The following is a 12436-nucleotide window of genomic DNA, read 5'->3' as shown; positions in this document are numbered from 1 at the left end:
TTCCGGTCCTGTGACCTCCGGTGCGGTCGGGCGCGGGGTGGGGTCCTCCTCGATCCCGTGGTGCTCCGCGGCGTGGCCTCTCCGTCTTCCGGTCGTGAGTAGCCGGGGTGTAGAGGGCGGTCGCGGCGGGCACGTTGAGCATCGGCTGGGCGGCGGCAGGTGAGGCGGGCAGCGGCAGGTCTGCTTCGCGAGGCTGGTGAGGGTCGGACGCAGGGAGCCGTCGGGCCTGCGTGCGCGCCCCGCGGCGCCAGCAGGAACCGGCGCTGGGCCTCCGATCCCAGTGATATTGAGGCCGGCCGGCGAGGGCTCCGGGCTCGGGAGCCGCCGGGTGGCGGTCTCTGTGCCTCCCAGAAGCATCCGGCAGGTCCTCGCCTGCGCTGCCGCGGCCTGGCTTCGGCTCTGACCTTGGAGCGTCCGCTGGCCGCGGGCGCGCACCCTAGGGCAGGTCGCTTTGCGGGCTCCCGGCCACCTTTTCAGACGGTGCTGCGCCACCGCCCCGGGTGTAACGGGGCTCAGGGGCAGGCGTTCGGCGTCCGCCCAAGCGCGGGCCAGGCAGGGGAAGAAAACACGGGAAACGGGAACGAGTTCACCCCTGATATCAGGCTTCTGTTTATTCTGTCCGTAATGGGTATTTTCTGAATGCGTTTGGGATCCTTTTCGTCATCGGTGGGGTCCCCTGAAACGTCCAGTTTTAAGGGAGGGGGAGGTAGGGAAGCTAGGCATGATTCAGTGAAGGCCCAGGTGAGAGGTGGGTCATCCAGGTCATTCGTTGTCCTGCAGGGTTTGGAAGTGGCCCAGGGCCCTGTTTGCAGCCTTTCTCCCGGGTTTCCCCTTCCTGTCTTGTGCACATATTAGGTCTTAAAGCAAATAATGAATGCAGTGCGTGCCACAGTCCCTTTGAACTGTTCACTTTTTTTCTCTGAACAATGGAGCCCATCATAGCAGCACACTCTAGCTTTTCCAGAGTCTCCTTTAAAAATATTTTTCTCTTTGCTTTTTAAGAAAGCCAATGTTTAAAAAACAAAAGGAAAGAAACGATATGCAAAAAACCCCAAAAACTCAGTTTTCTCCGAATTGCCTTAAGTGTATGCATATGGTGCTTGGTTTATAATGAAGCTCCGTTAAAACGTGCTGACTGCTGAGGAAAAAAGACCTCATCCTAGGTTAATTTGTGAATTCAGAGTCAGTAATGAAGAAGGGATCAGTTACGTTAGAGGGGAGAAGAAGAAAAAGGAATTGCATTGACTTCCAAAATGCATTGAGGCAAAAAGAAGAATCATTCCTAATAGGTGTTTACGCTTATTCATAGAGAAGGTACATTTTTATCTTTCAGAATGTTGGCTACCAGAGTATTTAGCCTAATTGGCAAGCGAGCAATTTCCACTTCGGTGTGTGTACGGGCACACGGTAAGTGTAACTTTTTCTTTTTGCTCTGCTCTGTTTAAGGCCCTGTGCTGGAGTTTCAAACACAGAGGGCTGAGATGGCTAAGATCCTGGTCACGATGTTGAGGAACTTGAGGGGAGGTATAAATATTTTAATGGGGCATACTTCTAGATTAGAGAGTATTTATGAATCGTATTGAATTCTGGTCTGGGTCTTTGCTTATACTGATATTTTCCCCCTTTTCCTTCCCTTCCTATATTTTCAGGTTCAAGTTCAAGTTCCACCCCTTTTAAGAGATCCCCACTATACCTGACTTTACCACTCTCTCCCTCCGACAAAACTCCCAGCCACTTACCTTGAACATGGTTTACATTATTGGGACAATGGAAGGGAAGGAGCTTGGACTTCCTCGCCTGAACTGGGTTTAATCTCATTTCTGCCTTGGACTACTTAAGTTTAGGAATCTGTTTTCTCACCTGAAATATATGTAAGGAGCTTAGTGCAGTGCCTGGCACATAACAAGTTTAGTTTTGCATTTATCAAGCATCTTCTTTGTACTTGTCACTGTTAGGCACTTAGAATAAAAGAATATGAGATATGAAATCATTCCCCAAGAATGTTTGCAGTCTGGAGAGGGAAGATACATGAAGGCAGCGTTTCAATAAGAGATGGACCCTGAGGAGAAACATTTAGCCTGGCCTCTGGGGTACAGGGGAGGCTTCTGGAGGAGAGGCCTTGCTCTGCCGAAGAGCTAGTAGGTTTAACCTCACATTCCAGAGGGGAGTGGCATTCCAGGCAGAGGGAAAACAAGCGGAAGGAGGAAGTGCAAGTCAGCATGGCAGGTTGTGTTACTGAGGGGTCGAGGGCAAGGCTTGAGTGGTGGCTGATAAAGGCAGAGAGCAAGGCTTATGTATCCAGGGGCTCAAAAGCTGTTGCCTGAGTTGCTTTGTGTGTGAATTTTTCCTTGAAATTGTGTCCTTTAATTGGCAACACTGTTGTCTTACCTTTCTCTGTATTGCTGATATAGCTCAGGATAACACTATGGACACAGACTCTAAAACAGAGCATTTTAGTAAGAGTATTATTGAAATATGTAATTTAAATGACTAGGTAATGAAAAAAATTATTTAGTTAATACATGCAGAAAGAAGCACTCCTTCACTAAAAGCCTGGCAAGTCACGTAGGACAGAAATTACATTTTGTTTCCATTTTGGTTCTGCTAATATATTTCCTTAGCTTTTAGTTTGTTTGCTTAGTTTAGTTGGTAGTATAATTTACAGAAAGGAAAATTTATCTTTTCTAGGTGTTAAGTTTCTACGGACTTAGGTACACTCACACAGTTGTGTAACAACGACCCCTGTCAGGACATACATTTCCGTCACCCCCAAGAGTTCTTTCATGTCCCTTTGGTCGTTCGGATCTTCTGTAAGAAGTCAGCTTGAACCTCCCTTGGTGGCACTGGTCGTGACTGATTCTTAGGGTATTGCTTTAGGCAGAGGAAGTCAGATCTAGTCAGTCCCTTCTTGAAGCCCTCCGCTGGCTTCTTGTGCCTGGAGTAAGGTCAGCACGCAGCCTCTCTGGTCTCGTCATGTCAGGCTCAGGACGGCAAAGGGCAGCCCAAACCGGCCCTTCCTGTTGGCTCACGCCCCCAGCCCGCGCTGGTGTCCTGCTCCGCAGATGCGCCAGGCTGGCCCCTCGTGCCTCAGCCCCAGAGGTGTGGATGGTTGCTTCTTTCGAATCATCACCCTCCGTGCAGGTGTTATTTCAGAACAGCCTTTCCTGACCACCTGTCCTGCCTTACCTTGCCTTGTGCTTCCTTAGAGACTGTGGATTTGGTGTAGTTTGAGTGTCGTCTGCCTCTAGAGCGCCAGTTTGGAGGCCAGGGACCTTGCCGGGCTTATTCATTGCCGCGCCTCCAGCACACGGTAGGCAGGTGGAGAGAACTGCAGTCCGTTAGACAAGTCTCGTCCTTCAATTTTAAAGTTTTAGTTGTACAAGTCGTACACGAATACGTGAACCGGTTCTCCACATAAAATAGCACAGTCTGGAGCACCATTGGTAGCCCCCGTGGGAAGTTTGGATGTTTGTGCGGTGACACGTCTGATTGAGAGGGGAGCTCAGATTCCCCAGATTGCCTCAGCAGAGGCTCCCCAAATCCATCCAGGTTGAGGATAGAAATGCTAAAGCATTCACTAGAATGCGAAGTCTTTGCTTTTCTCTCTTTTTAAAAGGAATGTTTGGTGTGTTAAGCTTTATGTGTCTGTGCTCCGCACTCCCCTCCCCACCCCCCGTTTACTGGGGGACCAGGCCCAAAGTGCTGAAGAGCCTTTGGCAGCCCTGAGATCACGAATTGGCCGTTCTTGTTCTAGAAAGCGCAATTTTATGCTTAGAGTGCTCGAAGGTTATGAGCATTTACGTCTTTATAACAGCTTTATTGAGATGTAATTTACATAACACACATTCACCCGCTAAAGGGTGCACTTCAGTGGTTTTTAGTTCCTTCGCTGAGTTGTGCCATTATCACGTGGTCAATTTTAGAACATTCTCGTGACCCTAGTTAACATCTATTTTTAATAGCTCATGTGTAACCTGAGTGCTTTGTAGTCCGCTCATCATTTTGATAGAGTTTTTAAATTGGAAGGTAATTCTAGCCATTTTCATCTCAGATCCTTTTGGGATAACGTCGGGTATAAATATATAAGTATGGTAGGCATTTGCAAGTCACAGATACACATCTAGAGAAATTTTACTGCTTTAAGACTTAAGGTTTTATTTCACTACTGTTAACATGTTTGGGGAGATTTTAATCATTGGGACTAAGCTAAATGGAGGTGAAGCATTTTTGCAGGACTTCATACCTCTAAACCAGTTTGGAGCACAAAATTTTCTTGCGGATGTAGGGTAGAATTGAACACAGCTTTTTGCGGAGGGAAAACCCTAAATAAAATTGAAGATATTCCTTTTTTTCCCTGCTGTCTGAACTTTTTTCCTCTTTACTGGAAGAATACATGGGTACACACCCACTTGAAGGCACTAAAATTTCTGACTTTTTGAGCAGAATCCTCATTTTGTCCTCTCCTCTTTCCACTGATAACAACTTGGGTTTAACTTGCCAGGGGTTTTGTGTGTTTAGTTACACATACCTGTGAGTATCTACATGTAACTTAGATTTTTAAAAAGAAAACATAACCCTGATAGTGTTCTGTGACTTGGTGGGTACACAGTTGTCTTTCCACTTTGGGCACATGGCTCTCCGTCATTCATTGTACTGTTGTAACTTGTTTCCTGCCATGCATGTACCCCTGGTTCCCTTCCTCTGCTTGCCTTTTTCTTTTTTTTCCAGATCTCTCATTTCCCAACATTCTCTGTAGTTTATCGTTTGATTCCCACTTCTAGCATGTAGACACTGGTAGGCAGGAATGTTTGCGTTGTTCACTGATGATCCCAGATTGGAGCCACGCTTGGCATACAGTAGGTGCTTGGTAAACCTTTGTTGAACAGGCCAAATGGCTCTGTGATAACGCGTTTCTAAGGAGCACAGCTTCTTAGTGCGTCCTTGGTTGGATACAGGTTATCTGATACTTTGCTGTAATAAACAGTGGCGCAGTAACCAGCTTTTCATACATCTTTCTTTCTGAACTTTGAACCCTTGTTTCTTTCATGAGGTTTACATTGTTTTTGTTCTTCCCCATTAGTTGGAGTCCCTTGCAGAAGGGTCTTCCCTTAGTCCAGTCTCCAGTCCAGCCCAGGGAACCCGAGCGCCCTCTCTGACTTCTGCATGAACACTGTCGTTGCAGGCAGTGCCGCCTTGTTAGCGATGCCCCGGCAGGTTTTTGTTTTGCTGTGATGAAAAGCGCTGCTGTTACCCATCTGCCAGCCTCACTCTGCCGTCTGGGCCCCTCAGGACAAGCCTGCTCCCTGTTGTACATGACAGTCCTGTGGCTGTTTGGAATGGTGGCCGCAGCCCCTGGGATAACTGAAGTTTTCAGGGTGCACGTACACGTACTTATTTTGGTTTTTAGAAGTACCGCCTTGTTTGTAACTCTGAACTTATGTGAATTTTCAAATATTTATCCAATGCATGTTTTAGGAAGTGTTGTGAAAAGTGAAGACTATGCTCTCCCGAATTACGTCGACCGACGTGACTACCCCTTGCCCGATGTGGCCCACGTCAGGAACCTTTCTGCCAGCCAGAAGGCCTTGAAGGAGAAGGAGAAGGCCTCCTGGAGCAGCCTCTCCATTGATGAGAAAGTTGAACGTGGGTATTGAAGGGAAGCAAGGGCAGCTTGCGTTGGGCGAGAATTCTCCTGGTTCTGGGCTGCCGCCCAGAGCCCAGCATGCTGGGGAGGGTGGGGTGCTGTGGCTCTGTGGGGCTGTCCAGGGCCCAGGCCCCTCTGTCCAGGCTTGTGGGCTCCAGCCCCCCCGGGGAGGAGCGGGAACAGGGATGCAGAGCTGCTGAGCGGGGCTCTGTGGAGGGCTTAGCGTGTGAGTAGCTTCTCGGGGCCTCCCTGGGTGGGACTGGGTTGGCTGTAAATTATTGATGGAAGATCAGCGAAATTTCACTGTCAGGTAGGAAAGAGGCATGAAAATATTATGGGCTTAAACAGACCCTTAAACCTTAATCTAAAGGAGAAAGACTTTCACTGCTTTTTTTTGCCCAGAGTAAACTCCATAACTTCATGCATCTCCTTCCTTCCCCCTTATGTGTGCGTGGGTGCGTCCGGGCCTCAGGCCTGTGTTGTGTTCCTAGCTGTATGTTTGCCGCCCCCGTGTTGTGGGGAGGAGTGATGGAGCCCCGCCGTGAGGAGGGGCTGTCGGTCCCCGTGGCCCTCTGCGCCTGCAGCGCTGTCCTTTCTGTTCCCAGTGTACCGCCTTAAGTTCAAGGAGAGCTTCGCGGAAATGAACAGGAGCACGAACGAGTGGAAGACGGTTGTGGGCGCTGCCATGTTCTTCATCGGCTTCACTGCTCTCATCCTCATCTGGGAGAAGCTGTACGGTGAGTGGCGGGGAGAGAAGGGGCTGTGTACCCGGAGCGGCTGCATCTTTCAGTGCCCAAGAGTGGGCCATGGGGCCTTCACACAAAATCGGCGCTTCCGTCCTGGGCTCCACCCCCAGCTTGTTTACCGGGTCTGAGAGACTGGCTCACGTGAACGGAAGTGGTGTGTAAGCCGAATCTGCTTTATTCTGAGCGGGCCACGCTCGGCCACGCACGGCTTCCTTTGTACAGCACGCCACCTATCCAGTAGTGGTTTCTCTGCTCGCCAGTCAGTTGTCAGAAGAAGGAGTAGTGGAGGTTAGATCAAGGAGAAGGGAACTGTTACGCATCAAGGGCCGTTTCAGCTGTCGGGGAGGGACCGCAGCTCAGTAAGCAGAGTTGTGGGTCTGCGGACCTAGCAGTTTGTGCGCAGCCAGCGTTGGGGCTGCCTGCTTGCTTGCTGTGTGCTGCCTGTCCTGCGTTCTCTCCGCCCAGCCGAGGAGGCATCTTCCCATTCTCAGTAGATGTGGTCCTGGGTCTGTGGCCTGCCTGTGGCCGCGGGTTGGTGACAGACCTGTGACCCTCTGCTCTTCCCCGCGTCACCTTTGGTTCTGTTCGTGCTCTGTGCTTGCCTGTAGACCCGTTGTCTGTATCCTGTAGAGAGGACGTTCTGCTTTTAGCTTAAGTATTTTATTGCTCGCTTTTACAAACGAAGGAATAATTTGCAAATGTCGAGTTGTCAGTGCCCAGCATTCGAAACCAGTGTGTGTGCACGCGTGTGGCTGTCAAGTGGCAGATGACTGCGCTGGTCGGGTCGCCAGTGAGGGGGGAAGACCTCGCCCGTGTAGCGCGTTGGCTCGGCAACACCTTGTCGGGACCGTGTCGCCTCACGAAGCTGTTTTGGACTGCAGTGTACGGCCCCATCCCACACACCTTTGAGGACGAGTGGGTGGCCAAGCAGACCAAGAGGATGCTCGACATGAAGGCGGCCCCGGTCCAGGGCTTCTCAGCCAAGTGGGACTACGAGAGGAGCGAGTGGAAGAAGTAAGGACCCGCCGCTCGCACGCGGAGCCCCCCGTCTCCTCCCTGCAGCTCCGCACGTTTACGGCGGTGCTCGTTCCCAGTACCAGTGCTAATAAACGAGCGGTTTACGTGGCTTCCTTGTGGCTGGTTCTTTGATGATAACTGAATGAAATGAAAGCGTCATTTGAAACACAGTACGTTTCTCCCAAGTGTCTGTAGTAAATACATTTTGGGTATAAATGAACTGGCAAAAATAAGTTGTATAAGGGGATAGCATATAAAAACTAAAAATACAGAGTCCTGTGGTATGGGATGTTTCGACAAGAGATTTTTATGAGCGTTAAATCCCCATCACAGTAGCCAGACTGACAGACTTCCCCGTGGTCGCTTCTCTCCTGGGACTGTCTCTCCCCTTGCAATTGTGAGTGTTGGTTGGAGTGTGTGACCACGAGATAGGGAATGGCAGACCGAGTTCTGCGCTCCTGCCTTTTTATCTAAGAAGCAACAGCGAAGCCAGCTGTAGGCCGGGCAGGCGTTAAGGAGCCCTGCCCGAGCCCCCGGCAGGCGTCCTGGGGGGGGCTCCTCCGTCTGTCCTGTGGTTCTCTCCCCTCGCTCTAACGTCCGTTCCCCTCACTGGGTCCTGGAGCCCCTGCGTGGGGAAGCAGAACAGATTCCGGAACAGAGCTGGTGCAGAGGGGTCTCCCAGCAGCGTTGGTGCAGGGGTGGGTCGGGGGGTAGCTGTGGCTGGGAAGGGAAGTTGGTCCCTGGAGCTCGACCAGAGGGATGTCCCAGGAAGTTGGCCTTAGACAGGCTTGTGAGAAGGCTTGAAGCACCCAGTGTGACAGGAGGAGCAGGGGAGCCGTAGCCCCGATTGCAGTGTCTCCCGCTGCTCTGGAAGTGGCCCTGCTGGCTTGTTCTCGAGGGCCAGCTGACTCCCCGGGAGGCCCTCTGCAGGGAGGACGTGCCGGGAGCTGTGGGGTGCGAGTCTGGCTGTGAGGACCAGCCTGTGGCTCTGGGTGGCTTGGCCCTCCCTCGGGCAGTGCCATTTTCAGCTCCTTCCCAGCGAGAGCTCCTGTGGTGGGGCTGGAGTTCCTGACCTGGCCCCTCACCTGGCTCTGCTGACCCTTGAACGATCACTGGTGGGTCCCCTGCCATGGGCCAGGCGCTCACCGTCTCACTCTCCAGAACGACCCCAAGAGGAAGGGGCCCTTCCCGGGTTGGGTGGTGGAACTGAATGCAGCTAGAGGCCGAGGGCTCTGCCTGAGTGGGAGTGGGGGGTGCTGGAGACTGACCCCCAGACGGCTGCTCCCCCGGAGTGGCTTCACACGGAGTCTCCCTGGGCCTGGGGGCTTCCCCCGACCACGTTGGAACCACTCGTGCACTTGCTCAGAGGATGACCACCTGTACCTCAGCGTCAGATTCCAAGATGTGACTGCTGTCCTCTTCTGTCTCTCTGTCTTTGTGGGTTTATGCCTTAAAAAAAAAATCCCTTTACTGCCGTTTTAGTGGAAATTCAGCAGGAAACAATGAATGCTCGATCCAGCCCACCATCCTTAAGCTGGAGGTCTATTGAGCACTTATGGATGGTCTGCATGTTGTGAGAGTGACGGTGAACACGACCCTTGGGGCTCACCGTTGGGGCTCCCAGGAGCACTGAGGACGAGTGAAACCACAGACAACGTAATTAGAGGGTTCGAGAGGGCTTGGGGCGGTGATGGAGAGGGTGTTTCAGCTGGGGGTGGGAAAAATTTGAGGTCGGTGGTGGGAGATGTCCCCGAGGAGGTAGCCTGTGAGCTGAGACTTGGTGACTCTAGCCCACCCTTGAGCAGAGGCAGGGACGAGGGGGCGCGGGTGGAGACAGTCATGCTCGAAGGACCACGGACAAAGGCCCTGAGGACAGAGCTCACTCGGTTCGAGGACCTGAAAGATGACCCATGGGGCTGAGACCCTGTGAGGGAAGAGAGGAAGGGTGTGGAGAACATGGGGGCGCAGGAGAGACGGCAGGCTGAGCTCTCTCGGGGGGTGCGCTCATGTGGCCGCAGGCTGCCCCTCCCAGGGTGTCTGGGGAGACTTGTGGTTCCTTGTGTGACATGAAGTTGGGGCGGGACTTTGAGAAACACCAAGAAGGCTGACGGGACAGCCACCGGCTTAGCTCCCCGGAGGCCAGAGGGGTCCCTGTCCCCCCCCAGGAGTGGGGATTCTTCAGAGTGGGGGTCCCTGACCAGCCCAGGCTTGGGCTCTACCTGGGACCATTGCAAGGCCCTGCTGGGCTGCTGTTCTCACCTGACGCGTGGAGAGCTCCTTGCCGTTTAAAGCGTGTTTCATCCTTTTCTACTATTCTTATTTTTGCCTGTCACTCGGTGCTCACCTCGTTAGCAGCTGGCAGCTTTCTACCCTGTAGAACTTAAAAATCATCATGTACAAAGGGACAAGTAACAGCAGACGTATCAAACGCAGCCCTAGATGCCAGAAGGCAGTGGAACGAGAGTTTCAACTAGAATGATAAAAGCAGCTAAACTGTTAACCAAGAGCAAGGGAAAAAATAAAGAGATTCACAGGCGAACACCAAGAGTATTTATTACCAACAGGCCTTTGCTGAGAGAAGCGCTGAAGGACATAGTCCAGGAAGGAGAAAACTGAACTCGGAAGGAGTGAGCTATAAGAAAGAAGGGGGAGCAAAGGGATTGGAAACCATGAGGGCAAATCCACCCAAACACTGGTTGCCTACAACAGTAAAAATGATGATGACCAATTTGGGGGCAGGGATGGTTAAAAGCAAAGGGGAGGGGATTCTGGGGAGGTGAAGGCTGTGGTGGCATACTTTTTGAATTTCTGTGAAACCCCACATAGAAATGGTAACTAGAGAGCAAAACCAAAAACCCTGTTGATAATACCAAAAAATTAGGTGAGGAGATATGACTATGAACTGACCCCCGTGATCCCCCAAAGTACAAATGGGTGGGGGCAGATCAAGCACGGCCACAAGCCCTGCACAGTATCCGCTTTGGTGCCAGGGGAAGTAGAGGGAAGCAGGGACAGCTGATGGACCTGAGGGCTGAGACCCCGGGGTAGCCAAGGATTTTACCAGGGAGGAGGTGTGGTGGGACCGTCTGATGAAGTTAAGAGGGTTGCCCAGTCCAACAGCAGGCGAATGCTGGGGGCCCTCAGTAGGGTCCAGGGGGCGGGAGTACTCCCAGTCCTGACACCCTCCTGGGCTGACCTCTGAGCCCGGGACCCACACTGCAGAGAAATTGCTGAGAGTGGGGTCAGATTGACCAGGACAGGGGTGGCAGGGGTGAAGGAAAGGGGAGCCCCAGATACGTGTGGAGGAACTGAAGACAGTCCCCAGATCTCAGAAGGCCAGTTGCCATATTTTTCAACCCCAAATGAAAACAACCTTGTGAAATTAGAAACGTTATACTGAACCACACCTCCTTCTAGAAGTTCAGGAAAGTGAACTTCAGCTTCGACAATGGATTAACGTCCATCCAACATATTTAAATCTCTGGGTCCTGAGACACACAAGGAAACCGGGAAGCGTGAGCAACGCTCAGGGACAGAAGCAGCCAACAGGAATGGGGGTTGTTGGCCGGCTCTCCCCCCAGCACGTCAGTGTGTGTTCAGTGGGTCCGTGAACTAAGCCGCCGTGGTGACAGGGATGGAGGCCGTGCAGGCCCCATAACCTAGACTTCCTTTCCCCGAGGCTGACCTGGCGGCCACGGATGTCGCGTGCCTAACCTGCCAATGGCGGAGACCATCGAGAAGCCCCAGCACGGCACCAGCGGACTTCTTCGTGCAGCAGGGGGCTCACTGGTCCCGCTACCCCTCACCTAGAGTCAGCGGACTTCTGAACACTCAGTGGTGGGCACTTGGGCGATAACGCTCTCAGGGAATGGGATTCTGTCTTACAGGATGCAGTATATGCCTTTTTTATATCAATTTTGTATTGTGGGAGAATATATGTAGCATGAAATTTACCGTTTTAACCATTTTTAAGTGTCTAAGTCAATGGCATTAGGTACCTTCGCATTGTTGTACAGCCATCATCGCTCTCCATCTCCAGAACTTTCCATCATCCCAAACTGAAAATTCCGTACCTTTTAAACCGTAGCTCCCCATTCTCCCCTTCCCCAGCCCCTGGTAACTGCTCTTCTACTCTCTGTCTGTATGAATTTGCCGACCCTATGAACCTCATGTAACTGGAATCATACTGTGTGTGGCCTTGTGTGTATGACTTATTTCACTCAACATAATGACCTCAAGGTTTGTTCATGTTGTAGCATATGTCAGAATTTCCTCCTTTCTTTTTCAAGGTCGAATAATTTTCCATTGTATGTATACACCTCATTCTCTTTATCCCTTTGTCCTGTGAGGGTCATTTGGGTTGTTTCCTTTGGCTGTTGTGAGTAATGCTGATACGAACATGGGTGTACCAAATTTGTTTGAGTCTCAGCTCTCAATTCTTTGGGAATACACCTAGAAGTGGGAAGAGCCAGGAAGTAGGTAGCAATGCTTTAACTGTCTGCATGTCGTGAGACCCAAGGGCATCTTCCATCCTCGTCAAGGAGAATGCTAACTGTCTTTCCTTTCATACAGAACGATGCTTTTAATCAGGGACCAGTGTGTGGTTCTCTCTTTCTCTTAGACTGAATACATGGGCCAGGGATCCAAGGTGGAAAGGGGAGTGTCTCCTTTCACAATTACACCTAATAACACACCGACAGGGTCTTTGTTTCCCATTTGTGAACACTCTCTCTGTTGGTTTGGAGGTCTGATTCCTTAGGGAATGAATGCTTCCACCAGGAGACGCCACAATGGGCTCCCGTGAGCTGGAGATTGAGTCCGCCAAGACTGGATGGGCTCCTCATGCCACTGACCAAGAGAAAGAGAAGGGGGTTACTCACTCTGTGGGACCTGTGATCCTGAGTATAAACGGGAAATGGGGTTTGTGTTACATAATGGGGCTGAGGAAAGCTATGGCTAGAACCCAGGGGACTCTCCTGGGTGCCTCTTACTTAGATCTTCCAAGTCCAACAGTCAAAGTTAACGTAAA

General features: G+C 51.4%; 1 protein-coding gene and 1 non-coding gene across 2 annotated transcripts; one reads left to right on the top strand and one right to left on the bottom strand.

Annotated features, from left to right (window-relative positions):
* Positions 1-51: 51 nt before the first annotated feature.
* Positions 52-7516, top strand: LOC133077889 (cytochrome c oxidase subunit 4 isoform 1, mitochondrial). The gene is made up of 5 exons (XM_061172669.1): positions 52-159; positions 1334-1407; positions 5476-5643; positions 6250-6381; positions 7272-7516. Exons 2-5 carry the CDS (start codon positions 1335-1337, stop codon positions 7406-7408), a joined length of 510 nt encoding a protein of 169 aa, XP_061028652.1. The 5' UTR covers positions 52-159; position 1334; the 3' UTR covers positions 7409-7516.
* Positions 7517-11851: 4335 nt separating this feature from the next.
* On the bottom strand, positions 11852-11982 carry LOC133079217 (U6atac minor spliceosomal RNA). The gene has a single exon (XR_009698098.1). It is a non-coding gene; the product is annotated as a U6atac minor spliceosomal RNA (small nuclear RNA).
* Between the last annotated feature and the right edge of the window lie 454 nt (positions 11983-12436).

This window comes from Eubalaena glacialis, chromosome 18 (genome assembly GCF_028564815.1).
Source record: "Eubalaena glacialis isolate mEubGla1 chromosome 18, mEubGla1.1.hap2.+ XY, whole genome shotgun sequence".
Lineage (NCBI taxonomy): Eukaryota > Metazoa > Chordata > Mammalia > Artiodactyla > Balaenidae > Eubalaena > Eubalaena glacialis.
This window is presented reverse-complemented; position numbering and strand designations above follow the sequence as displayed.

Bases quoted from the DNA above. Each gene is read 5' to 3' on its own strand.
- LOC133077889 (XM_061172669.1), top strand. From the start codon at position 1,335: ATGTTGGCTACCAGAGTATTTAGCCTAATTGGCAAGCGAGCAATTTCC. The intron at 5,644-6,249 runs GTGGGTATTGAA...TTCTGTTCCCAG, and splicing joins CATTGATGAGAAAGTTGAAC to TGTACCGCCTTAAGTTCAAG. The intron at 6,382-7,271 runs GTGAGTGGCGGG...TTTGGACTGCAG, and splicing joins CATCTGGGAGAAGCTGTACG to TGTACGGCCCCATCCCACAC.